Consider the following 27486-nt stretch of genomic DNA (forward strand, 5'->3'; position numbering starts at 1 on the left):
TCATAAAACTGCTGAATGCTTGTTACTTAAAATCAAAAGCCCTGCTTTATTAAGGGAGAAAAATCACTGCATCTTAGTGTTATTACCTTCATAGCCAGAATGCACCTTCTCTGCAAGCAAAACACAGCAAAGCTGACCTGCATTCTCAGTATCTTGTATTTTGATAAGATAAGGAGTCATACGAAATGGGTGGTAGCAGATGTCACACTCACGTTCTTTTCCCGCACTAAAAACAAGAAGAAAGACTATTTGTTTTGCACAGAATTTAGCTTACAGTGAGATCTTCAGTGCAGAATGGCCAGACACTTCCAAAGCGCCTAGGAGAGTTATACATGTAGCTCCCCTCAAAAAGCTTTGGAAAAATTCCAGCCCATGATCTTTTTGGAGACTATTTTGGAGAAGACTCAATCCTGACCACAGTCTTTGAAGAGTAATTGTTCAGACTAAACTATTTTATGCCATCTTATATAAAAACAGAAAATCCTACTTTCGGTAATGCTGTTCACATTAAACCATATTCATTCTGAACTAGGTCACTACTTTTCAATATCTAATAATCTCTTAGTTTTACCCTCATCTGCCCTTCAAAATGGAATTAATTTTTTATCTACATAACAGTGACCTGGTAAAATATTGCCTTAGCTTACTGAGAAAAGATACAAGCCATTAGTACTCAAAGCATTTTCCTAGCTTGACATGAATGAAATCAAAAGACTAATAGGGACAGTATAACTATATAAAGTTTTATGTAATGGAAGTGTGCCGTATCCTATCTCTCAGGACTACAACCTGAAAGAGAGAGTTTACCGTTGACAGATTGCCAAAGATGATCAGGAAATGCGGTAATATAGTTTTCTAAAGTGTTAATGGAAGTTGTGCTTATAATGGTCTTTGGAAATTTCAGCCAGTCACAGGACTGTACTCCTCATGGACAGACTGACAATGGAAGAACGCCTAATTCTTTGCACAGGTATGAAAGGACCCATTTTGAGGAAGTCAAATAAATAGACTACTTGAATCCCAGCATCTTTAACTGGCTGCAGCAGTCACTCACCTCTTTCAAAGACTTTAAGAGTTTTAAAGCAGTTATGGTCCAGACTGACTAGATCAGAGCTGGTGCAAGCCTTCTGCCCTGGATGCCAGCTTTCATTTAGACAAGGCCCATGCTATTTTGCATCACACATGCTCCTTGTGCCAGATACACAGGTGGCACAATTCTTCTTCTGCAGTAGGTGGCAGATGTTCAGTATACATTAAATATAGTCTGTATTTGGCTTTGTGCTTCTTTGCCTGGTTTTTGTTTTTGTTCTTTAGTTCTTTTTTTTTTGTTTTGTTTTAAGTTTTCTTTTGGGGAGGAGGGGAAAAGAAGGGGTAGGAAGCGCGAAAGGAGCAATAAAAAAAAGCAGCCCCTGTGGAAAAAACTGTCCTCTAAAATAGAGTGCCCAGAAAGAAAGAAAATGACAGCAGCTCACTACTTAAAATAAAATGGGGGGGGACACCCACAACTGAGGAGAAAAGGCTGAAAAGGAACAGCCATGTCTTGAACTGCTGCTTCTATCTGCATGGGGTTTGTAGTTTGCAGTTTGTCAAGGAACTGGGGCTTCAAGCTCTGTTTGGCACGTGGATGTCTTTCCTTTTATCCCACACACACTTCGTTTCCTTTGCCTGCTAACATTAAGAATGTAAACTCTCCGACGCAGAAATGATAAAACTGTTACCTGCTTCTGTAACTGGTGTTCTTTGAGATGCATTGCTTATGGCCATTCAGTGTAGGGGTATGTGCTTGCCATATGCTCCCATACTAAAAGATTTTTCATAGCAGAACCTGCAAAGGAGCTGGCTCAGGTGCTGCCTGAAGTAAAGCGCACATGCTGTTTCTTCCTGCCAGCAAAACCTGACAGTGGGGAAAGGGAGAGGGATATTGAATGGACATGAGCAACACGTGTCAAAGAACACCAGCTGAGGAAACAGGTAACTATCTTTTCTTCTTTGAACGATTGTCCATTCAACACAGGTGACTGCATGCACTATGCCCTCTTGGGCTTGTTGTAGCAAGACATAGAGCATGGCAAAGATGTACACTGAAGACCACGTTGCTGCCTTGCAAACGTACAGGACAGGAACATTAGCGAGAACGGTCGCTGGAGTGGCATGCACCTGGTTGAGTGAGCCTTGATAAGCGAGAGGGGTTGAGCACCCGCCAGCTGATAGCACACCTGCACGCAGAAGGTCATCCAGAGATCTGCTGTGTTGGTATCAAATTCCTTCACTGGCTCCACAAAGACAACAAACAGCTGTTGGGATTTGTGGAACAGCTTTATTCAGTCAATGCAGAACGCAAAGGCCCTACAAGCATCCACGGTTGGCAACCTCTGCTCCACAGCCATCACATTGGGCTTCAAGACGACGACCAGGAGGAAGATACCCTGACCCATATGGAGAGCATATTAGGTAGGAAGGTAGAATGAGACTGCAGCTGCACCTTGCCTTTACTGAAGGCCATGTTTGGGGTCTAATATTAAGAAGGATTCTGGGACAAGTTGAGGGAACCGATCCTGGGCAAATTGCTTAGAACTGGGAAACTTACAGCCCAGGCTGTGATTTCCTTCTCACTGAGGCAAAAAAATCAACCCAGCCACAGATATATCTCTGCCAACCCCACTGGCCAGCCAGAGGCTACACAAGCAAGCCCACAGATTCTCCAGCTGCTGCTAATGTTCCAACCAGCAACCCTCCTACTCAGCTGAGGCGCTATGAAATCCTATTTCGCCAAATCCACACAGATTCTTCCAGGCCCCATAGGGTCCAGCCATATTCCCAGGTCAAAATGTACTGAGATCTTACCCCAAAACGTACGCTGCGCCAATCCTTTAGAATCTAAAATCTAAAGGTTTATTAAAAAAAGAAAGAAATAATGGGTTGTCAGAGGAAAAATTGTTATAGTGGTGCATTAAATACATCAAAGTTATTGATGCACAATACAGCGATGTTATTTGATGATTTCTTGAAAGTCTCTGAAAATATGGCAAAACCTTGATTTCACAGATCCCAATTTAGTGGGCGTCAGGAACAACGGACATCTGCAAGTCCCCTGTTGTTCCCAAAGCCTGTTTAATTGGGGCCTATAATATCCTAAATCCCACCCCCGTTCCCCAAAAATAAAAACAGCAAGGGACTTACTCAAGCTGCCAGAGCTGCTGCTGCCTGGACCATCACTGCTGACAGAGCTGCCATGCACTCCTCCACCAGCGGCAGGGCACATATCCAGGCAGATGACACCTGCATACATCTCCACCCCAGGGGGAGGAGCGTATGTCAGCTCTAGTGGTGGTAGCAGCTGCAGCCATGCAGCCTGGGGCCCCTTCCACTGTGCAGTGCTGGATCCAGCTGCATATACGCAACATCAGGCTCCAGCTCCTCCAGCAGCAGGTGTGAGTAGAAGGGTTTGGTTTGTTTTTTTTTTGGGGGGCGGGGGGGGAAGAGGGCCTCAGTAAACCCTCTGATTTAATGGACATCCAGTTTTAACAGACACATCTTCCCTGCATTAGTTCATTAAATCAGGTTTTGCTGTATATCCCTTTGAGGGATGGGCCCCAGTTCACAAAGGTTTAGTTCACGAGGACGGAGACCAAAGATCGTCACTGCAAAGTTCATCTTACAGCTTGCTACGTGGAGGGAAAAACTTCTTCCATAGGCAATGGAGTGTCACCTGACCAGGTGGGCTGTTGTGGCATTTTGCCACTGGCTGCATCCCATATGACAAGTCCCAAATTCCTGAGATGGGTATTTGAAATCTGAGTCTTTGTCCACTATCCTGAATGGGAGGAGACCACACCTTCCATTGTGAATCTCAGCACTAAAATATTTCTAACATAGGCACAAACCCAATATCCGTATCTTTATGTACAAACATGGCACAGATATACAAGTAGTAAAAACAGATTCAAGGCACTACCAATGTTCAGAGTAGAGGGGCAGAAGGCAGGGGCAGAGTCAAGAATTAGATTAAGCCATGTATGCAAACGAGCCCCTATAATGACCCAGAAAATTCCCATCCTGGTTCAAACCGCGTGTTAATGTGTTCAATTTGAATACAAGAGAGTTCGGCAGCCTCTCTTTCAAGAGTGTTGTGAAAATTCCTCTTCAGTAAGTCATTAACAGAATGGCCCACTCCATTAAAATGCTGGTTGAGCAGTTTGTGAATCAGGAGTGTTTTTGTGTCTATTTTGTGCCCATTAACTCTTTGTGGCCTGCTCTGGGTGGTTAACCAGTTGGCTGTCTTCAGCCGCTAAAACTATGACTCCCAGACTGTCGCCCTCAAGTTCAAAAATGCCTTATCAGAGGGACTGAGGGGGCAGTTCTTGGCCCTTAGGAAGGACAAGTTGGTGTCCTGAACTTGCCTACAGGCATCTCTTGATGTGGGCAACTCTGCAGCCCACCCTACTGACTTGGGCATAGTCATGTGCCAAGTGGCCTGACTTTTACCATCAAGCCTTCCACCAGGGCCGTGTCTACACGTGCCCCAAACTTCAAAATGGCCACGCAAATGGCCATTTCGAAGTTTACTAATGAAGCGCTGAAATGCATATTCAGCGCTTCATTAGCATGTGGGTGGCAGCGGCGCTTCGAAATTGACGCGCTTTGCCACCGCGCGGCGCGTCCAGACGAGGCTCCTTTTCGAAAGGACCCCACCTACTTCGAAGCGTCGCTGCCGCCCGCATGCTAATGAAGCGCTGAATATGCATTTCAGCTCTTCATTAGTGAACTTCGAAATGGCCATTTGCGTGGCCATTTCGAAGTTTGGGGCACGTGTAGACGTAGCCCAGAGGTCCAGCAGACAATCCAGGACCTCACTTTTGACTCTCACAAGGGTTCACTCAGTAGACCAACACCCACCTCCACAGCATCACGGACTCTCTCTGTATCATGAAGTCCTTGGGCATGCACATACTGACTATACAACAGACACATTTAAACTGCAGCCTCAGCAGCACCAATGGCAGTCCAGATCCTTTCAACCTCGTGGGCACTCAGACTTTTACCAATGCAAGGGGCATTACTCTTGGTGCCAGCCTCACTGTCGGCAGTCTCGGACTAGCTGTGCACAAAGTCCTCCTCCAAGTGCTCCCTTTGATGGTGCACTTCAGAACAGAGCACCTTCACCACTGGGTCATGCCCTGCCATTTCTAAACAGACTTTGCCTGTTCCTCCAGACCTGATCGATCATCACGTTGGAATGCTGGGTCCTCACAGGGACCATTCTCATGAGCAGCTCCTCTTCAGGGATGTTCACAGTTGCTTCCAGACTTCAGAATGGCAAAGAAGGTGCCCGCCTCCATACAGGGGCTAGGGATTCTACTCCCAATACTTTCTGGTTCCCAAGGCAACCAGTGGGTTGCAACCATCCTGGACCTTCAACAAGTTTACGGTGTCTCAACTTCCACATGTCATCTCTGGGCACCATCATCCCCTTTCTGGATCTGGTGGACTGGTATGCCACTCTCAACCTAAAAGGATGCTTACTTGCATCTTTCCATCCATCGCTCCTGCCTGCAGTACCTCAGGTTCGCAGTAGGCCACCTACACCTTACGTTCAATTTACAGCCCTTTCCTTCAGGCTTTTCACAGCTTCCAAAGTGTTTACCAAAATGTATGGCTGTGGTGGCTGCCTTCCTCCACTGTCATAGTGTCCAGGGGTACCTGTATCTGGACAACTGGCTCCTCTGGGTCCAGTCCACAAAGCAGGTGCAGATTCAGATGGACTCTAGACAGCCTAGGCCTCTTGCTCAGCCCAGCAAACTCCTCACTGATTCCCATTAAGCACACGGAGTTCATCGGGTAGTCCTCAACCCCACACAAGCCAGGGCATTCTTCCCTGATCAGCACTACCCAGCTACTGTACAGCTCCTGCACTCCCCCTCCGAATTTCTCATCACCATGGTGTAGCCAGACAGAACCTCCCCTTTTTCTCTACTCCATCTTGTCTCTCCTGGGTGCTTCAGAGCACCAAAGGGTTAAAGAAACAGCTTAGCCCTGGAATGCCCTTGAGCGCAGATGTGCTTATCTCAGGCACAGTCTTTTGATGCTCCAGAGCAAAGCTGCAACAAGAGACAATGGGCTAACAGACAGCCAGGCCTCGGACTGCCCTTGGCTAAGTACCATCAGTTGATTCGCCTACACAAAAATGTCCCAGACGGAGGAAAACTCTCCGACCCATAAAGAAAGAATGCCCTAAAATTATCTCCACCCCACAGGTGTGAACCAGCCTTGTGAGAACTAGTATCTTGAGACGAGTTAATTCAATTGGCATCTTTTGAGATAAGGAAGAGCGTACGTGACCCAATGGGTATAAAGTAAGGGTCCGGCAGCCCCTCTAACTGAGCTCCAATTCCCTCTATCTGCCGGTCAGGAGGGTCTTTGCCTCCCGAGGCCCTAGGGGATGCCCGTTCCTCATTATTATTGCGTCTTCCTGAGGGATTGAGTGAAAACGCTGGCCACGCCACATTGGTGATGCAGGGGTGAGAATAAGACCAGTAAAGTGTATTGCTTTCCTTTTGTTTCCTTTGTGCACATTCAATAAAAGATCTATGAATTGTTATATGTTAGCTATTGGCAACTAAAAAACAAAGTGTAAACCTTGTAATCTTTGTAACAAAGCATAAATCTTGTAAGCTTGCAACAAAGTATATATATCTTGTAACCATAAAAGTTAAAGTCTCCTTAGTCAGTAAATAAGTAACTGGTTAAGTTGTAACCTGACTCTCCCTGTTACTGTGCAAGCTGAACACAAAACAAAGAACCCAGCTGCTTTAGCCTGGTCACTGGGGACAGCGTGCTGCGAGCTGAGCACCGAGTCTTGCCACCTCCATGGGACAGACTCTCTGGGGCACCCGTCAGCCATCCTGGCTGCCCGCTACAAAGGGACTTTTCCTGTCCTAGCAGTTAAAGACTCGGGTGTTAGGACCTTGGGGCATCCGTCAGCCTGCCTGGGCTGCCCGCTGCAAAAGGACTGTTTGTCCTAGCAGTTAAAGACTCAGATGAAAATAAGGGCATAGGTGGTATCTCACCCGGACCATCGGCTAAACACATGGTCCACACATGCCTTCAGTTGCTGAGATAACCGACAGCCTTCACACATGTGGTGCCATTCACAAGGCTTCATTGGCCTTATTGTACTGGCCTGGCTGGCCTAGACACAGTCGTGACCCTGCCTCACTATGTCTCCAATGCTCTCTACTGATGGTTGTGCCTGCAGAAAGTTCTTGTGGGCTTTCCTTTCCATGCTTCTCGGCCCACAGTGTCCCTGGTCACGGATGTGTCCACTTTGGGCTGGGGTGCCCATCCAGGACTTCTCACAACTCAGGCATTGTGGACCTGTCACTCCACATCAACGTGCATGATCTCCAGGCCATTCGCCTCACTTGTGTGGCTTTTCTACTTCATCGCTGCAGCCACTGTGTTGCTCTGCATAGACCACTCCATTCACCTGGAGGCATCCTCCTATCTCATCGGGGTCCAGAAGCAGCTGGTGGACCACCTCAGTCACCGGTTCCTGGCCCATGAGTAGTCAATCCACGTGGACGTCCTCCATGCATCCTTCCAGAAGTGAGGCTTTTCCCAACTGGAACCTCTTTGCATCTCAGAGTAACTGCAAGTGTCCCACATTCTGCTGATCCCAGTGCCTCAGCTCAGCCTCCACAGCAGATGGATTCCTCATTCTGTGGACCCACAGACTGCTCTCCACCTTCCCTCCATTTTCCCTTGTGCACAAGGTGCTTCTTCAGGTTCCCAGGGACAAGGTGAACATAATCATCATAGCCCCAACGTAGGCTCGCCAGCACTGGTACCCTAGATTGAGATCTCTATGCTTTTGCCCATTTGACTTCCTCTGGTTCCGGACCTCATCACATAGAGCCATGGTCACCTCAATCACCCAGAGCTCCAGTCCCTTCTCCTCATGACTTTGCAGCTTCATGGTTGGTACCTGCTGAGCACCTGAATTCTTCACAGTAGCCACAAGCCACCTGCACGATGGTCCTACCTGCTCAAATGGATGCATTTCTCCTGCTACTGCAATCAGCAGAACTTATTACCAGTGTCTACCTCTGTCCTGCAAGTGCTACACTTTCACATTTCCCTGAAACAGAAAGGTCTTGCTTCTTCATCTACAAAGGTTCACCTACCAGCCCTATTAGCCTTCCACCTGGGGTAAGGCAGGTGCTCCATTTTTGCATATCACATGATAGGGCATTTCCTCAATGGTCTGGACAGAGTTCACCCACCAGTTAGCCAGCCGGTCCCAGCCTGGGACTTTAACCTGGCCCTCCAGATGCTTATGGGCAACCCTTCCACCTGCTGGCCACTTGTTCTCTCCTCTGCCTCTCCTGGAAAATGGCCTTCCAGATGGCTCTCTTTTTCCAGAAGCGTGTCTGAACTGTGGGCCCTCCTGTTTGAGCTCCTGTACACTGAGTTCCATAGGGACAAGGTCCAGCTTTGCCCTCACCTGGCTTTCTTGTCAAAAGTGGTTTCCAGGTTTCATGTTAGTCAGAACACTTTCCTGATTGGTTTTCGATCCTAAACCTCACAGCTCCCAGCAAGAGCAGCAGCTGCACTCCCTCAATGTGTGATGGGCACCTGCCTTCTATATTGACCAGACCAATCTCTTCTGTAACACCATGCAGCTCTTTTGTAGCCATCGCTCAAGTGCATGAAGGGACCACCAGTTTCACCACAGCATCTCTCTTCCTGGATGCCCTGCATACGTGCATGTTATGGTAGTTGCCAGGGAAAACTTTCCAACAGCCATGTGCATGCACACACCTAACTCAAACAGATATGAGCAAGCACTCAAAGAACAACAGAAGTATTTACAGAGAAAACCCATGTCCAACTAAGGAAATGCACAACAGCTAATGCAGAAATGAGCAGGTTCCAAAACACCATCACTGGAAGCAAGAAGGAAATGAACGTGGAAGGGACCACTGGCGCCCTTTTTAGCACGACATGCACATACTACTCCATGGAGTGCCTGAGCCACCTTCCCTACTGCTAATGCTAAGGGAAAACCGTCTGGCATTGGTGCACTGCTAAACATGCACCTCTACGTTGAATGGAGATGAACAATCACTCAAAGAAGCAACTTGTATAGTATTTATCACACTGGGGTTCTTTAAGACACCAACCTAAAATTACTGAGTGTTTAACTGCCCTTCAAACTGAGATCAAAAGGAACAACGGTCAAATTTATAAGCATTCACTCAATTAAATGAAATGACAGAACTCTTCTGACAAAACCAGATACGCGCTACTCAGACATAAGTGCAAGATCAAATACCAAACTGATTAATAACAGAGATAAGGAGGGAGCAGGATTATCTTTTATTGGACCGCCTTCTGTTGGGCAGAGACAAAAAATCCTGTCCAATAAAAGATATCCCCTCCCCTTCCTTTCCTCTTTCGTTGTAGCTGTCTATCCTAGGATACTACACTGTATTAATAACTGAGCAGTTTCTTAAATCTGCTTTGAAGTTACTGCAACAGTCTTTATAGTACATGTTAGATAACCAGCAGCCATGTATACAATCTCTCTTATTTGCATACCAGGAAGAAAAAGTAAATGAAGAACTTACATTCTACCTAGAACAAATAATGATTGAGCACTTGAACACACGCATGGTCTCAGTGTATAATATTTTAAGCCTAATTTTAATATCTGGTCTTACCTAATGCGACAGAAAAATGATTTCTCCTCCATGCAGTCTTGTGTGGAAGGTTCTAAAAACATTAAATGGATTTCACAGAAAGTTACGGTATACAGTTTTAAGTTTTATACTGCAAAAATGTTGGTTACTGAAAAAATAGATGTAGTCACTGTTCACAGTACTTACCTACTCCATTACAAATACTCCATGATGGCAATCTGTAAGGGGTAGTGGAACTGTAGAAAACACTGACATCCTGAGGTGCCAAGAGTTCCACAAATTTGGCATTTTTAAAGAAATCCCTTTCACAGCGGAGAATAGAAGCAGCTTGATCAGAGATGTACAAGATTTTCCCAGTAATCAGGGAGACAGCTACGGCAAACATGTCCTAAGCAATAACAAAACCTCAAACATTTTAGAACAACATTTTTAATCTTTTCTGACACAGTGTTTAAAAATGATACTTGGAAGTTTAAACTAATTTGATGTTAAGTATTTTTCTTGTAGATTTTTAAATATTTTTAAATTTGGACATCCCTGGTCCAGCACCTTCAGGACCTGGAGTAGTCCAAAACAAAATCAGGGATTATTTTGGACCAGGAGAGTAAAATACTTTCTGGCTCCCCTATGTGCTGTTGACCAGCTCTTCACTGATCAGTTTCCCAGTTCCCACCAGAGCAGGGCAGCTGGGAACCAGGCTGCCAACTGGTTCCCAGCTCCTTGCTGTTTGTGGGGACCAGGGAATCGGACCTGCTCATGGCCTTGAGCGCTTTGTAATTCAGTAGACCAATATATGAACAAATGCTTAACACAAATTAATAAATGGAAATCTATTAGGTAGCCCAGCGATGACTATCTTGCTGAAATACAGTACACATGTTGGTATCTTGATCTAATCCTGTTTTATACATCTTGAGAAACAAAAGCTTGATCTCTGCTGCTGGAAATGTAAGATCTAACAGATCTCAATGTGACCAAATGTTTGATATTCAGCCTAGATTTTCATTTTTCTTAATACAAGTTGAACTTCTCTTGTCCAGCACCCTTGGGAGTGACTGGTGCTAAGATGAGAAAATTTGCTGGATCACAAGAGGTCAATATTGTCTAGCACATTACTAACACTTCTACTGCTCACTGGACCCTTAGAAAACATTTAGGGATAAATTACAGCTAAACAACAGCACAGAACACTGAGAACCAGCACTGGTGGCTGGATACAAATTTTATGGAACCATGGAAAACTTGGCCACACCCATGATAAATGGTCATCCAGCTAACTAAAATCATGCTGACTACAGATGTTGCTGGACTACAGGGTTTTGGATTCGAGGGATTTTCAACCTGTATCTTCCCTTCTGAATACCTCCATTTATACCCCTTTAACTATACATTGGGGCACAGCCCTTCTTAAGTAGGCTAAAGGGATCTCTCATCTGATGTTCTGATAACTTTAAACTGAAGTACTTCAGACAGCAGCAAACAATCTTATAGACAATTACAGAATAATTGATGCATAAGAGAAATTTCTTTCTTTAACTCCCATCAGGTAGTGGTTGGCCTATGTCTTATAAAAATACCTGAAGTATACTTTCCCCATCACCGTGAAACCCTCAGAAACCCAGGATAGCCAGCGGCCACCTGAATCCACTACAAAGGCCCACATAAAGAGGGTTCACAGTCCCCTTAATGCTTTTGGAATAGGGTGACCATATCTCCCTGACCCAAATACAGGACAGGGAGATATGGTGGAGGCTCCTTCAAATCCCAGGGAGCCAGGAAGGAGGCGGCAGCACACATCACCCCTCCAGGGAAGCGGGAGCCACCGGCACTCTCCATTTCCCCGAGGCTAGGGGAAGTGACTCCCGCCAGCAGCTGTGCCTGTGTAGCTGCTGTTGGAAAAGACTGGTGCAAGGACCCAAATATGGGACAATGAGTGCCTTTTAAAAAATAAGTTGTGTACCAAATACAGGATCGTCTTGCCCAATATGGAATGGACTATTTTTGGAAGGCAGCTGGAAGTAAATGCTGGTCCTGGCTCACTATATAGCCTTGACAATTCTTAACTCTTGCCTCCTCCAAAAGGGTCACATCAAAGCATCCCTGCTGGCTCTGTAACCTAAACCTCTGCCTGCTCCCACTTTTTGGGGTAGTGGTGAGGAACGTTTTTCTTCCAGTTCACAGAATCACAGAGCTGGAAGGGACCTCAGTTCCTCTGCTACATCTCATCCCTGCCTCTCTTATAGAGGAGAGAGTGCACTCCCTTCAAACTTTTGCTGCCTCTTACCCTTACTTTTTTGGCTGTCACAGTAAGATGGTCCTTCCAGGCCCTCAGCCCCCTCAATAGTTTGTTTGGAAGGGGTAGGGAATCCACATTTCTTCGTAAACAAATAGAGAAGCTGGCTTCTTTTGGAGAAAGGGGGTTTCCCTCTCTCTCCTACCAACCCACTGTCTCCTGATTTATCCTGCAATGAAGGGCGGTCTCCCAAGACAAGTCTAGCCCACATTCTGCAAGACAATTAGGGGAGGGATGATAGTAGAAGGGATCTCCCAGGACATACGTATACTATAAAATTTAAGCTGACCTACCTTAGGCCGACTTACAGCACCTGCAATAATTACTGCAGTGCTTCACCATCTGCACTATATTTTTTCCCCTTCAGTGGTGCAGGCCTCACCTGAAACTTCCACTAATTTAACAGTGGAAATTTGTGGCGCTGAATGCCAGGACTTCAGATGCTGAACACCCCATGCAGGGCAGTTTTGCTCCCAATGGGGATACGAGAGCCCACGGGGGGCAGACAGGTTCCTGGCGAGCAAAGCAGAGAGCCTACAGGGACCAGGTTCCTGGCAAAGAGATTGATGAGCACTGTCTTATGTGGCTGCACCATTCCTGGCACGTAAGCAGACCCATGAACTTGGATAAGAATACAGACATTAGATGTAAGTAATACAGTGGTCACAGATATTGCATTGCCCTAACTACACTACATAAACCCTTTTAAATTTAAAGTATGTTAGTGTAGTAGGGCATATATATTGGTGGGGCAAGGCTGCACTATGTACACTGACACAAGTAGGTCAATGTAAACTGCCTTACATCAACCTAATGTTGTAGCATAGACCATGCCCCAGTCTGTTTGAAGAAGCAGCGTTTTAATTTTGTCCTCCTAAAATTCTTCATTTAATTTTCTACAATTTCTAATCAATTGTCCCGTATGTAAAGTGTCCAAAACCGAACATCGTAAACTTGGTGCAGCCTCCCGGCTACATTAACTCCCTGATCTGAGAGGTGTTACTACTCTGCACATTAATCAAAGTGATTTAATATTTAACAACATCGTTTAAGGTACAAAGTAAACTTCTGTCCAAGGCAGTTTAATAATCACATTCGTAAGTATTTTAGAAGATCAAATCATTCATTTCTAGAACAGATGCTTTGTAACAGACAATAAAGTAGCAGTCAGGGACTGATAACTCATTATTTTGGATTAAATATTTTGCCTTCTTTTCGGTTGTTGGGAGAATTGCGTAGTTGCAATACCCAATATGATCAATTCTTTCCCACCACACAGCCATCGTCTTCATAATTTAGTATCCAATACTAGCAACAAAACTATCAAAGCTGCTAACAATAAGGCATTAAACCATTATGCACAATTTTTTTTGTTCTATTTGAAGAAAGGTTACATTTAAAAATTTAAAACCCCCCGCATTAAATACACACTGCAGTAAGAGATCGGCATACTCACTGAATTTTTCATGATGTATTCTGAAGTTATGTTTTCAACTTCCTCTACCGTATAGGATGGCACATCAATACCAGAAGGGTGGCTCTCATTTATCATAAGTAGTTGATAATATTCTTCATTGGCTATGTAAGAATATTAAGTCAATTTTTAATATTCACATTTCAAAATATGATCGGCTAACAGTGAGCCTGCTTACACTGACTGAACAGAAAGCATGATCTTGTGGGTAGGTACAGGACAGGATACCTACATTCTATTTCCAGTTCCACCATGAGAAAAGCCCTGAACTTCTTCCTGTTTCAGTTCCCTCATCAGCAACATGGGGAAGTTTACGTAGCTCATAGGGTTGCTGCATAACTTAATTCATTACAATTTTTGCTGAATTTTGTCTATGGTCAATATACCATATACATTGAAAGTCAATGGATAATTAAATTCCAATAAATAAATTCAAGTCTCCCCATACATTTTAATAGGGCTTTTTCAGATCTGAAAAGGGTACTGTAAATGTGAATGGTCCTTGCTCACATCTTTTTTTTTCCTGTAATCACAAAGTCAAATGATTAAAATGCTACATATGCTTTAATTTTATGATCTGTTATTACAAACTGCAGATCCACAATCAGATTCTCATTCTGGAGTTTACTTTAATTCAATTTAGAAGGTGAAGGAATCCCATAAATATTACCTTTAACTTGTTTAATGCTTTTAAGTGCATATTTCAATGTTGCCAACACACGAGATTTTCCTTTGATTCTTTTTTCAGGAGGAAGGTGTGCTTTCAGTTCTTGCAATGTTTTCCACAACTGCTTTTGTGCTTTGGCTTTAGTAGATTGCTCACTGCTTTAAATTTAAAATAAAAAGTTATTCTGAGATTTAAAGTGATATCATCCTTTTCAGAAAATCGTTTTAATTACATGATAAATATCAAACTAATTCCACAAATCTATTTAGCAAAACTTGCCAAGTACAGGTTGTATGTGCCCTGTCCGGATCCCACGGGACACGAGTGGTTTTGAGCAAGGGAATTTGCCAAACCAGGAGATTTCAGGCCTTCTGGCTAGGGTAGGCGGTGCAGGGAGGTGAAGAGACAAGAAAGGGTTGCCAGCCTGCTGGTCAGGCTCCCCTCCTCGCCATCATCAGCTTCTTGCCTTCAGACTGCCTGGGGAGTTCCACTCCTGCTGGTCAGGGCTCCCCACAGGACTCTCAGCCACAGGGCTGCCAACAGGGATCTGTGCCCCAAACAGCCTCCCCACCTAGCTCCCCACCATTGGACTGCAGGGCTCCCCCTTCCCCAGCAGGGCTGTTAGGAGAATCCATCCCCTAGCCTGGCTCCCTGACAGAGGGCTGTGGGGTTCCACAGCCCTGGCTGGGCTCTCTGAAACCAGCATGCTCTGGTCTTGGCACATCTCTGCTCTGGCAGGACCAAGGATGCCCCAGGACTAGAGAGTCAGGGCAGGAAATAAACCCAGAGATCGCATTCCCCAGCAGCCTTGCAGTGGCCTGGGGAGCCAGGAGCATCAAGCCATGGCAGGAGGATCGGGAAACCAGCTGCAGCCAGAGGGCCAGTGGTGGCAGCCAGGAAAAAGGCCAGAGGGGCATTAACCTGCCCTGGATCTAGCAAAATCCCTCATTCAAGACCACTCAGGTCCCAAGGGTCATGGACCAGTGAAGTACAACCTGTACTAGACTTACCTAATTTTCAATAGTACCTTTTTGTTCACTACCTCAAACCATTTTAATCCCTTCACTATTTTAAAACTTTATTAAAATGCATAAACATTCTATTTTTTTTATTTACCTGCATCCACTGGTAGATGGATTGTGTTCAGAATCTGCAATCAGGCTAAAAGTACTTGAGCTGCAAAAGAACCTCAGTGATGTTAATAAAGTCAAATACAAGTTGTGTTTAGCTTTAACATCTGCATTTATTTGTTACTTTAAACTTAGACAAAGTTTATTCCAGTGAAACTGGTGACAATGCCATCTGAGTAACTTCAGCCAAACTACTCTGTTTGTAAGTCTTATGCATGCTTAAAAAGATGGATTTCTATGGTAGATTAGCGTGTCTACTAAAATCAATTACTATACAATAGACTAATAATGGCAGAATGTCCAGCAGCTGAGTCCATACTGGACAGCCATAAAAAGGTGTGAAGTATAACACCACCCCATGGTTTTCCTCACCTGTCTCCTAAAATAGAGCTCTCAGGATTAAAAAAGAAAGCCACTAGATATTGTTAATGCTTCAACTTGATAAACAAGATTTATTCATGGGAAATACTCATTCCGAATCTGATTTTAAACTGAAGTTCTGCTCTGAAGTCACAATTTAAACACTTTAATCTTTAATTTAAATCAGACTGCACTGCTCTTGGTCAACAAGATATGAAGATTCTAAGATGGTGAAAATAAGTAGTTAAAAACCTTAGTTCACTGATCTATTTACAGGAAGCCCCAGAAGAGGAAGACAGCAGGGCTGCACATGGGCAAAAGAGCTGGGGGTGGGGTGGGGGCGACCAAGCCTGCCCCTGCTGGAGCTGTGCAGCTGCACTGAGTTGGTGGCATGGGGGAGCAACAGCAGTGCATGCAGCTCGTCAGCCGAGGCAGGTAAATCCTAGGGTGGGGGGCGGGGGCGGGGAGTGGACGACAGTTTGTGGCTGAAGGAGTTAAACCTGAGGTGGTGGCGGGGGGGGGGGGGGTGGTTGTGAAATAGGAGTAAAGCCTGGAGATGGGGGTAACTTATCTTTCTAACTGCTACAAATCATTGTGCGCGCGCTGTTCTTAAAAAACATAGGTGACAAAAAGGTACAGTTTGGCATTATTTATTAAGGACTGTCTCATTCACATGCACTGCCGCTCCTGAAATATTGATTTGTAACTGAATCTGAAAAAAATGTCTCTTCTTGCGATTTCAGTTGCACACCCCTGGATTAGGCGTAAGAACACACCCCAACAAACTACATCACATGTATTAATGTGAAAGTAGACTAGAGCTTAAAGTCTGAACAAAAGCATCTATGAAAAAAAAAGGCAGCACTTTATTACCTTTTATGATATTCTAAAGACTCCACAAGCATTGCTGTGTCTTTCCCATTTTCATCAGATTCATTGCCATGAGAATCACGCCCACTAGAGTAGTTTTCATTCACATCATTTCCACTGGATTCACAGTTCATCTCAATGTCCTTTTGAAGAGTATCTGGACATTGTTCAGACTTTATTTGAACATCAGTCTTCTCAGCAATTATTTGGCCATGGCTGTTTGAAAGTTCAGAATATCCACTCATTTTGTACTGGTGCTTTAGTAAGTCTGACTGCTGAGAAATATTTTCACTGATTTCAAGGTGTTATGGGTTCTGCTCCTCAGTGGCAGACTAGAACCCCCTCATCCTAATATAGTCCATTGAACACTCATTAGCAATACCCGTGCAGACTAAGAATGTGTCAAGCCATACTCATGTTTGTGCTCTGCAAACAAACTGTCAATCTTGAAGTATGAATCCAGAATCCTAAAAAGAACAGGGTAGGGAGAGAAAAGTAAACAATGCTGAAACACAATTTGTTGTAATCAGTTTGCTCAACATTAAGGGTCTATTATTGGGCAATTAAAACTGAAATAATGAAGTAACTAATGTTAAGCTTTAGTTTCAAGAGCTTATTAATTTATTTCAGAATTTGACATATTTCACCATTTGACATATCAATACATTTCCAGATTTAATTCAAGGTTAACAAGAATGTTATAAAATAATATTCATTTTGGCATAAAATCACCAGGGGAAAAGGAAGCTGAAATAAAGTTATTTTTAATTAGAAGACAGTATTTTCAAAAATTTCAATATTACTCCTTTCACACCAGTGTACGTAATTTATCAAACTTATTGGCTGGCTTGTATACAATTATGCAAAAATCAAGAATATACACAACAGTTTCTTATTTCTGCTGAAGACAAACAAACAAGAACTAGAAAATATTTAGTGAGTTTAAACAACAGTAGGTTTTCAGGTATCAAACTGTTTTACTAGTTTTGGGGAGTTAAATCTCATTTTCCCATTGTAAAAAGAAGTCTTTCCTCTGTTGCCTCACAAAAGAGCCACAAACAGAAGAAATTAACTAAACACTAAAAGCATTTGACAACACTGAGGACAACCTAGAGGGAAAAAAAATTATTTCCTTTCTTACAGCTGAAATATCCCTACTGTCAAAAGTAAAAACAGACAAAAGGTTGTTTTTTAACTGACCTTTTAAGATTAAGCACAACCAAAAATGTCAAGCAGTGTTTGGGAATTTGTACAGCCAAGGAAAGAAAAAGAATTGCCATTATAGTAGTTACCAAATTTAAACAACTGAGGACAACATAAAAAAAAATTATAAAAGCAACAACATATTAAGCACTTGCCATCATTGGTAACAAGTAAAGCAATATAACAGAGACCTATAAAATCAAAACTGGTGTAGAGAAAGTCAATAAAGAAGAATTATTTACTTATTCCCATAACAGAAGAACTAGGGGTCACCAAATGAAATTAATATCTAGCAGGTTTAAAAAAAAAAAAGTACTTCTTTACAGTCAACCTGTGGAACTCCTTGCCAAAGGATGTTGTGAAGGCCAAGGCTATAAGATGGTACCAAAAAAAAAAAAGAGAGAGAGAGGGGGGTCCATAAATCGCCAGTGGCCAGGGCAGGCAGGGTGATATCTTCCTCCTGTCAGGACTGGGAATGGGCAAACACAGGACTTTTCATTTGATGACTTCCTGTTCTGTTCATTCCTTCTAGAGCACTTGGCATTGCCCACTGTCAGAACACAGAATACTGGGTTAGAGGGACCTTTGGTCTGACCCAGTATGGTTGTTCTTATGTAACAAGCACCAGCTGGTAATCATCATAAGTAGCAATTAAACATCCGAAAAACACATGAGTGAAACAAGGTCAGGAAATCAGATTTCTATGAGCCACAAACAGCATCAATGCTTGTTTTATAAGAATATGATTAATCCTGGATATTTGACAATGCTCATTAACGTGCTTTGAACATTAATGTAACACTAGGATAGTGCAGATCCTGTTGATGCTGACCTAAAATATGGGCAAGTCAATACTCAGTATTTTCCTAATTAAAATATATAATGCTACTACCTGTTTGCATTTCCCATCTGACACCTGTCAGGTTGCTGAGTACAAAAAGACTGAAAAGTACAAGTTTTGCCAGTACTACTCCTGCCTTGCTTTTTAAACACAAAGCAACGACACACCTACTACAATAGGTAGTCTTAACTTAGATATTTTAAAAATTCTCCTACCATTTTTCCCCAGAAAAGCAACTGAAACTATTTTCTTACCCTCCTAATTTTTGGTTTTCTAGACATCTTACATTTTTTTCCAAGTTCTCAGAGGCAAATACCACTCTTCTGCTCATTCAGCCAAAGAGGTGCACAAGAGATCTGTTTTTAGTTGGAAGAGGAAGCGTTTTAGGGGCAGTTAGCAGTCACTACTGATATCTATAAATACTTTCTTACAATTAAAATATTTCTTGGAAACCAAACAACCTTTTACAAGTAACACAAAGGAATGCTTTTCTATTAGCCCAATGACTTTATGCAATTCAGATCCACTAATCATGACTCACAGATCCACCGATCATGTTCACGGATTATGACACAGACCAAAACAAAGTTGTTATAGCAGCATAAATTCTGAACTACTGTTGACTTCAGCAGATTTTACCTAATCTAAAATAAGCAGCTACTTGTGTCTCCCCAGTTTAAATAATTTTGGAGCAGAAAGGAAAAGAGCAGCTCTGAATCAGTCTACAGTACATCAAGCAAAGTGTCCACAGGATCAGGACATTTTTTTTATTCATCTTTTCTCTCTTTGGGCGAGTCAGTGGCCCTCTGAACGAAAAAGGTTCCCCATCCTTGGGGCATCATATCGGGCACCCCAACTACACAAGCTCCCAAAATGAAATTAAAGACCAAGGTTTTTCAAAGGTAAGTTTTATTTTATCAATGAAAAAGTTTCAATCCCAGCACAGCTCTTCAGCAAAAACAGAAAGTACCACCATATAGAACTGTTCTAGAGATAATGCTTTAAATACGACTTCCCCTCTTCCTTTCGACCCCAAATTCACTGAAGTCAGATACAAAAAAAAAAAAAAAAATCAGATAACTTTATTCCCATATTCAAAATCCAAAGCCCTGACGTATCATTTACTTCATTATAACATACAGCATTCACAGGTATGAATAATCCACACTCAAGAGTGACTTCAGCTATACCAACTTAAGCCTCAGTGTAGAGGGCACAATGTTGGCATGACAGCTTCTCTGGCTGACAATTACCATCTCTCATAGTGTTGGAGTAATTAAGACAACACAAGCGCTATCTCCCATCAGATTAGAGTGTGTCTTCACCAGAGCCACTACAGCAGTGCACCTGTGTTACTGTAGTGTATACATTAGCCTTTAATTGTAAATTCTTCAAAGCTGAGAGTGTTTCTTCTTATATGTCTGTACAGCAGCTGGCACAAAGATTGGGGCCTCTGGAAGCTACCTTTAATACTTATTTGATCAAAAATTAAGATTACAGCTACTAAGATGTTTTGTCTATTTTACAACACTGGCAAAACTCAGTTGTTCATCTCTGCTGTGTGCATTAGTCACTTCCACCTGGATGACACCCATATCAACATCATACCTTATGCCACTGTCTTGCTGAATTAGTAGATAAATTCATCCCTTGCTATACGGGCACAATTGGTTCCCAAATTTTTGCTTGTAGGCAAAGACTCATAAGAGCGACACCAAATTCCCATTAAAATACATTTAGAAAAGTCTCCAATTCATTCCAAGAGCTTATAACTTGAGATGAATCAATTGAGTTTAGGTACTTTTCTGATGTATTTGAATAGTTTGGCACCAGAAATAGGATGCAGTGTATGTATGTAGAGCAGGGATTCCCAGCCTATGCGTTTGGACACAAACATAGTTTCCATTAGATTTGTTAAAGGTCAGCAGCTGGTCAGTTCCCAGCTGCATGTGGCTGTTAAAGAAGCCATTTTCAGTTTCTTAACACTGCTGCCTCAGGCAGATACCTATCAATAGCAATAGCTGCTGGAGATAGCTATCTCTACCCCTAGGGATAACAATTACGTTTTGCCTAGGTGCTGAAATCTTAACACTTGAGTTAATTGCTGGGAGCAGGAGGGCTGGGGGAGCCACCTAGCCTAGCAGCCCCAGTGAAAAGGCTGCAGGAGGAGAAGTGTCTAAGGCTGGGGCAGTTGAGAGATTGGGGGGGTGTCTAAGACTGGGGGAAGTTTGGGACTGCAGGGAGAGTCTAATGCTGGGGCGGTTTGGGGCTGCTGGGGGTCTCTAAGCCTGGGGGGTGGTTTGTGGCTGCTGGGCAGGGGGTCTAAGGCTGAAGGCAGTTTGGGCCTGTGGGGGACAGTTAAAACTTGCTGAGGATGAGGTCTACGGGATGGGCAGGGAGTCTAATACAGTAAACCCTTGAGTTACCCAGGGGTTGTTCCTGCAACCCCTGTATAACTAACTCGAATTTTCCTGCAAGGGAAGGGAACCAGGAACCACCAAGGACGGTCAGTTTCCTGGCTCCCAGAGTGGCAGGAGCTCAGAACTAGGGGTAGTCTGGTTCCAGTCTCCGCATGGCTTGCAGGGCTGGGAATCTGATCAGCTCATGGCTGGTCAGTTTCACGCTCCCGCCACTGCAGGAGAGGGAACCAGGCTAAGAGCCTTCTCTCTCTCTTCTCCCAGCTGAGGGGCTGTCCGACAGCTGCATGCCTGAGGGAAGGGAGGGAGAAGGCTCTGGATGCGGGTCTCCCCAGCCCCAGCCAGGGACCCCATGGCTGGAGTTGAGCCAGCTGCAGGGCTGCAGGTCTCCCCACCCCCCAGCCAGGGATCCCGCTCATAAGCAGGGGAAGTTCACTTTCACAGTGAATAAAGGTAGGTATAGATGTTCATCATTTTAGCAAGTACTCCTTAAATGAGAGATGGGTGTACTGGAAAAGGTGGCCTAGAGAGGGAAGGAAATCAGAAGTTGTTTGAAAGATCACGGACATCTTTAAATACCATACCTGTACTCCAGTTGAGGAACCTCTCTTTTGCCCCAAGTCTTTTTGTTCTGTTTTGTTTCCTTCACAAAAATGCAAGTGGCCCACTGACTATGGTTGAGTTCTGATAAAGGATTATTCCATTGTATGTTAAACCACACCATATATTCTGTACGTAGAAAATCTTATCTAGACTTTCACCTACATTTGAAAATGAACATTAACCACTGTGATGCTGCACCCCCCCACATTTTTATGAAAACACTTTTTCATAAATTAATACGCATAACTCAAATATACTTTATGCAAAAAAATCTAGGCCTTCTAGTGAAAGCCAAAAATGGCATTTAAGGAACTTAATGGTATGATACTCAAACCTGCCATCTATGAACACTTTTGTTTTTCCTGTGAGCCTGGACTATGGTTGGGCTTACAAAGACATGTGACCATGCCACCCGGAGCTGGTATCTATAATTAATTTTGTTCAGAGGTGGAGGGAATTGAAAAGAGTTTCTGTCCTTAGGAAATTCTACCTAAGGAATAGGAAGCAAACAATGATTGGCTTCAGCCTGCTCCCTATCCAGAAAGGCTAAATGGAAAACACCTGGAAACAAAAGAATTCTAAGGATGGGAGGAAGAGAAGCAGCTGGACCCAGGTCAGAGAGGAAAAAGAAAAGAAAAGCAGCTCTGGCCTAAAAAGGACAATACCTGAAATAAGAACTAGGGTCAGAATTATGATATATGTCACAACTTCAGTGTTTTAGACTTCGCTGACATGTTTTATTTTATTTTGCTTATTAATTTACTTTGATCTGTCTGTTATCACTTGCAATCACTTACATCCTACTTTTTATATTTAAAACATTATTATTAAAACCAGTATAAATAACTGTTATACAGGGGCGGGTGAAGAGGAACCACAGCTTTGCAGATATTTCACTGATAAAGACAGTGAGCTTTTTGGGCTTGCTCTGCGTAAAACTTTTATACAGAGAAGTGGATTTAACTGACGATTTGATCCCATTGGAGCTGTGCACCAGGATGTTTGTGTTGCTCTGCTGAGGGCTGTTATACTCCCAACTCTGTGCCTCTGATAGAAGCTGTGGCCTCCCCTGGCTCAGCAAGACAGGGCAGTGGGACACTCCAGTGGGCAGGCAGTTGGGCTCAACCCATTAAGCCGCAAGTGGATCACTGTGACCCAACCCGTTGCAACAAATTCACACAATGTGTGGAGTGATTAGTTTCATGCTAGGGACAAGCACTGCCACAGTATACCCACTTGTTAATGTTTTTGATGCCCATATACCCAGAGCTAAGGGACCGCATACAAATTATAGCTGTTTGTATGGCAAAGCGGAAAAGCAAATTAATTTCGATTTCCCCAAACAACAGTAATAGTAAAATAAGTCACTGAACACAATCAACTCTCTCCAAAAAACTGAAGTATGACAATTTTTGCCTCGTTGTCCAATACCTTTAACGTTTTTACGAGGATGGTCCTGTCATACAGCACACAGCAGCACAGATAAAGAGATAATTCTTGACAGTATAGATTTCACAAGCTGCTTACTGTAATTTTCTTTAATGTGAAAGGTTTTCAGAAATCCTCTTTCAGAGGGCTCTTTTACCAACGAGTGTTGTTTTGCAACTGTTATATGACAAACAACTGGCAATGATTTGACTATTCTGTGCTATATGAACTAAGAATTGGGGCAAAAATTCACAATGAATATATAGGTTCCTTGGGCAAGCAGGCAATGCTTAAATACTTCCTGAAACTTCACAGAAAAAAGATGCTAACTTGACAACAGAAGTGAGACGTCACTTTAGTATTAATCTACAAATCATCTGTGCACTTGTAAAAGACTAACTCTACAAACAAACAAACAGTCTTAAAACTTTTTTTGAGAGCTGTAAGTTAAACTATCCTCAGTGTGACATTTTTCTAACAGAGACAGCAAAATACTTGTGCTCTTGAATCTCAGCATGAGAAAAAAAAATGAAGAGCAGTAATCCAGGAATCTTGATTTCCTGATGAGGTTTTCTTCACATCTAGTCTGAGTTACCACAGGTGTAAGCTTAATACTCAGTTAATGAAGAGTTTAATACCAGAATTCTTTAAAATTTCACAGCTATTAAAAATCTCAGCAATATTCAGATCAATAAGTAGATGCAGCAATCTACATTAAGAAATCCCAATGCTTGAAAGGAGTCTTTTTAACTCAGTGAATACAGCCGAATTCACACAGCTTTTATCAATTACCTTACTGTGTACCCTTTTGTATATTTACATTACTGAAAATTAATTTAGATAAATTAAAACAAAATTGGAACAAAGATAGCTTTCTGTATTAACTATTTAAAACTGAACTTTTAACTCAGGTAAAATCAGAACAATTACACGAATTTCTTACCTGCTTTTTAAGCAAGGTTGACATACATATTATCACGTTCCCTCCCAGCTAGCATCAAAAAGTATGAAGCACCTAGGTCCAGAATTTCCCACATGCACTTAAACTGTATCTCTTCCTCTTCTACTGGTAATCCTCAGCCATTACAGAGTCCGGACACCTCTAAAACTATAAAAAATAAAAGAAATACCAGGGCCCCCCAAACAATGTCCTTTTCTTACAGTTTTGAGAACCAAAACACCACAATATTACCCACAATTATGCCAACCCTATATAGTTAACCTTTTAGCAAAGAAGGAATTCTCTTCCAGCAAAGGAAGCATATAGACATTTTAATACTTGGATTTCAGCTGAATTATTTAAAGTTTGAAAATGCAAAAATCTTTAACTAGATAGAACACACATAAATAGTATGTAGAGTTCTGGGTAAGCAGCAGCATGGTAGGAATGGTCTACATCTGCATAAACTGAAAAACGTCACCTCTAAATTGAGAGACACATTTTGTGGCCTTTACCACTACTAAACACACATTTAAGTCAACAGGAGCTCTGTGTATTCAGCACCTTTGGAAAAAACAAGTCTACTTGTGCAGGAGTCCAACTTAAAGTACTCAAATATTGAATATCTGGCTTAATCATTTTTACTAACCATATCTCTGGTCAGCACCAGGAGAGCTGGTGTCTAATAAATTCAAAAACTACCATTTCCTGGAACAATAAGCACTGGAAAAGTTGGGTGTTTCTTCTCCCTCCTAGTGCCTTGAAGTAATATGAAATGTATACTTGTCAGCTTAACCACTGCCCACAAGAGTCTCAAAAGCAGTAGTGGTGATGAAAAAGAGACACTTTTCATTCTGGTTGTGTTTATTGAATTAAGTGCTGATCTACATTACTACAGTAAATTGAACTGATTTGCACAACTTCAGTTACACAAACAACATAACTGAAGTTCATGTTGTTAGATCCACTTACTGCACTGGCAACATTGAGCTGAGTCAATAGGAAAGCATCTCCTGTTGACTTTCCTTATGCTTCTCAGGGAGGTGAAGTACACAAGTCAATGGGAAAGTGCTCTCCCACTGATTCAGAACATCTTCACCAGACCCACTAAACAAAACACTTGCTGTATAGATTGCAGCACAGCAGATATCAGCAAGCATTAACTTACTGCAAGAAGCAAAAAAGAACGGGAGATAACTACCAACTGAAAGTCAGCGACAATTTTTTATTTTTCCCAACCCTTTCGAAAGGTTACCTTTACAATTGTATTTGGCATTCACTTCTTTTGTTTTATACCAAAGATTAAATTCTACAGGAACTGATTTCTTAAGCCTTCTTGCTTATCAGTAACAGCTTCCTCTAGCAAGAGGATTCTTCAAATCCTGGTTTATTGTACATTAAAATCCAATTCAGCATGTCTTGGGGAATGTAAGATTCTAGACTGTGTGAAAACACTCCTTGTTTTGGGGTTTTTGTGTGTTTTTTTTTCTGGGGGGAGGGAGGAGTAGGGGTGGAGAATGATACATTTCCTGATGAATCCAGAACATCCAACTAAGACAGAAAGTATAATCAGTCATAAGTAGCAGAATAAATAAGAAGAAACAGTATTTTATATGTGACAAACATCTAAATCATTTTAAAAATACTTAGACTGAAAATCACTGCATTTGAATATCCAAGACTAATCGTTAAAGGTGCTGGGCGGGGAGAGAAAGAACCTTTCATTAAATACACTGGAATACACTGGAAAAGGAGCATCTTATTCAGATAATAAAATGCTGTGTCTTTATAGTTACTGTTTGTTAAAGTACCCTACAATGTTCGCCAGACTTCTTATGCAGATACTTATTCACAATATTCCATTCTGCAACATGTGACATGAATCAATGTGAGTTTTGGATGTTCAAGGAGCACAGAGCGAGGCTTTGTTGTTATTGTTCTAAGAGATTACAGAAAATCTTTAAATATTAGTGATGTTACCAAAGAGTAATACAACATGTCTTATAGTTACATAGCAGGTAACCTTGTGAACAGATTTCCATAAATGTTTAGTTTCCCATATTGTATATTTTCATAGGCAGGATCTGGGCTCAAGTTTTCCATAATAAATACGGTTCCTCTGACAGTGAAACTTTAGAACCAGCTCCTAGACACAGATCTTTGTACATATGAAAATTTTTCACTCATGCACTGGAAATGTGGCTATACTTACATCAATAACTAAGAAAGTCTCATACAGTCTTTCTAAATTTTCACATTTCTTGCAAGTAACAGTAGAACAGCAGTCTTTCCTTACTATCTCATGCCAAACAAAATTTGGTTTATGGAAATTCCTTTGTTTGAAAATGAGCCATAAGGCTATCCTCTCCATTTGATAATATGGTTTAAAAATCTGCTATGAATCATGGAATTAGTTAAACAAAAGGTTCTGTTTCAAGTTCAACAGTATCACTGAAGGCAGGACAGAGTGTGATAATACAAGCTTCCTTGTACTGCTTGGGGAACAAGTTTTTTTTTTTTTTAAATTATTACCTTTTTAGTGGTTCGATAAAAGTTGTTGCTCAGTATTTAACTAACCTGAGCAGCCAACTCTACATCACAGAGAGAGATTTATCTGAAATTGAAAATGTAGTTTCCAGCTATACCTTGAAATGCAACAATACAAAGCATGTACAGCGTCAAACTGCAGAGAGAGACTAAATCTTTAAGTCTTTAAAATTAAAAATATCATGAAAAAGCAACAAATACTTCTGATTAAAAGAAATTAAGATTCTTATATACAACCATGAGATTTGGCTAATTGTCCCCCCCCCACCCCCCCCCCCCCAAAAAAAACCACAACACGTCTTCTGCTTCAAATAATGGCGAAGAAGAAATTGAAGCATTTAAATATGGCACCTTAGGAAGAGCTTTCTACGAGAGGAAATCTAGTTTCATCAGTATGAGAGGAATGTGGAGCTAAACAAAACATTCAGATCTATTAATTTCTTTGAGATACAGTTACATATATTGTATACAACATTAAATAGAAAGTCATCAAAGTTAGGCAAGAGCCAACAACCTGCTTTAGGTGACACACCTGTAATCACAGGATCCAAGCCAAATTCCCCTTTTAAAGGGAACTGAAGTTGCACCTGTAGTATTAAAAATATAAAACTGTCAGCTTAAAATGAACTAATCAAGATTTTCACAGCAATAAAGACCAAATAATCAAAAGGATGTATTGACTATTGACCAAATAATCAAAAGAATTATCAGTGATGAATATATACTGAACCTTCTTTAATTATCAAAATACTCAATGCCAATTCTGCATCCTCTGCACTGTTATATGACAAGCCAAAATGCTAGTCTGAGATTCTCTTGTCTGGCAACATTCATTGTCCGACATGATTTTAGTTAGCTGGATATCCACTTACCATGGGCATGGCCAAGCTTCCTGTGGTCCCATAAGGTTTATTTACAGCCACCTGTCCTGGCTCTCACTGTTTTTGTGAGTTTACTTAGCACTAATTTACGCAAATGTCTTCTAAGAGCCCCGTAAGCACTGGAAGCATTG

At 42.2% G+C, this 27486-nt stretch overlaps 1 protein-coding gene across 2 annotated transcripts in view; it reads right to left on the minus strand.

Annotated features, from left to right (window-relative positions):
• PER2 (period circadian regulator 2) overlaps positions 1 to 27486 on the minus strand; it is a 90390-nt gene that overhangs the window by 44540 nt on the left and 18364 nt on the right. The window contains exons 3-11 of one of the 2 annotated variants that reach the window (XM_075003798.1): positions 27007 to 27061; positions 23931 to 24089; positions 16499 to 16962; positions 15252 to 15311; positions 14139 to 14293; positions 13451 to 13572; positions 9888 to 10089; positions 9723 to 9774; positions 87 to 226 (exon numbers count right to left, since the gene is read on the minus strand). In XM_075003798.1, coding sequence (XP_074859899.1) covers positions 87 to 226; positions 9723 to 9774; positions 9888 to 10089; positions 13451 to 13572; positions 14139 to 14293; positions 15252 to 15311; positions 16499 to 16740 — 973 coding nt within the window. In that variant the 5' untranslated portion in view covers positions 16741 to 16962; positions 23931 to 24089; positions 27007 to 27061. Of the gene's footprint in view, positions 1 to 86; positions 227 to 9722; positions 9775 to 9887; positions 10090 to 13450; positions 13573 to 14138; positions 14294 to 15251; positions 15312 to 16498; positions 16963 to 18793; positions 18894 to 23930; positions 24090 to 27006; positions 27062 to 27486 lie in introns of those variants that run through there. The other variant, XM_075003799.1, reaches the window with a different exon arrangement.

Source organism: Carettochelys insculpta, chromosome 10, assembly GCF_033958435.1.
Source record: "Carettochelys insculpta isolate YL-2023 chromosome 10, ASM3395843v1, whole genome shotgun sequence".
NCBI lineage: Eukaryota > Metazoa > Chordata > Testudines > Carettochelyidae > Carettochelys > Carettochelys insculpta.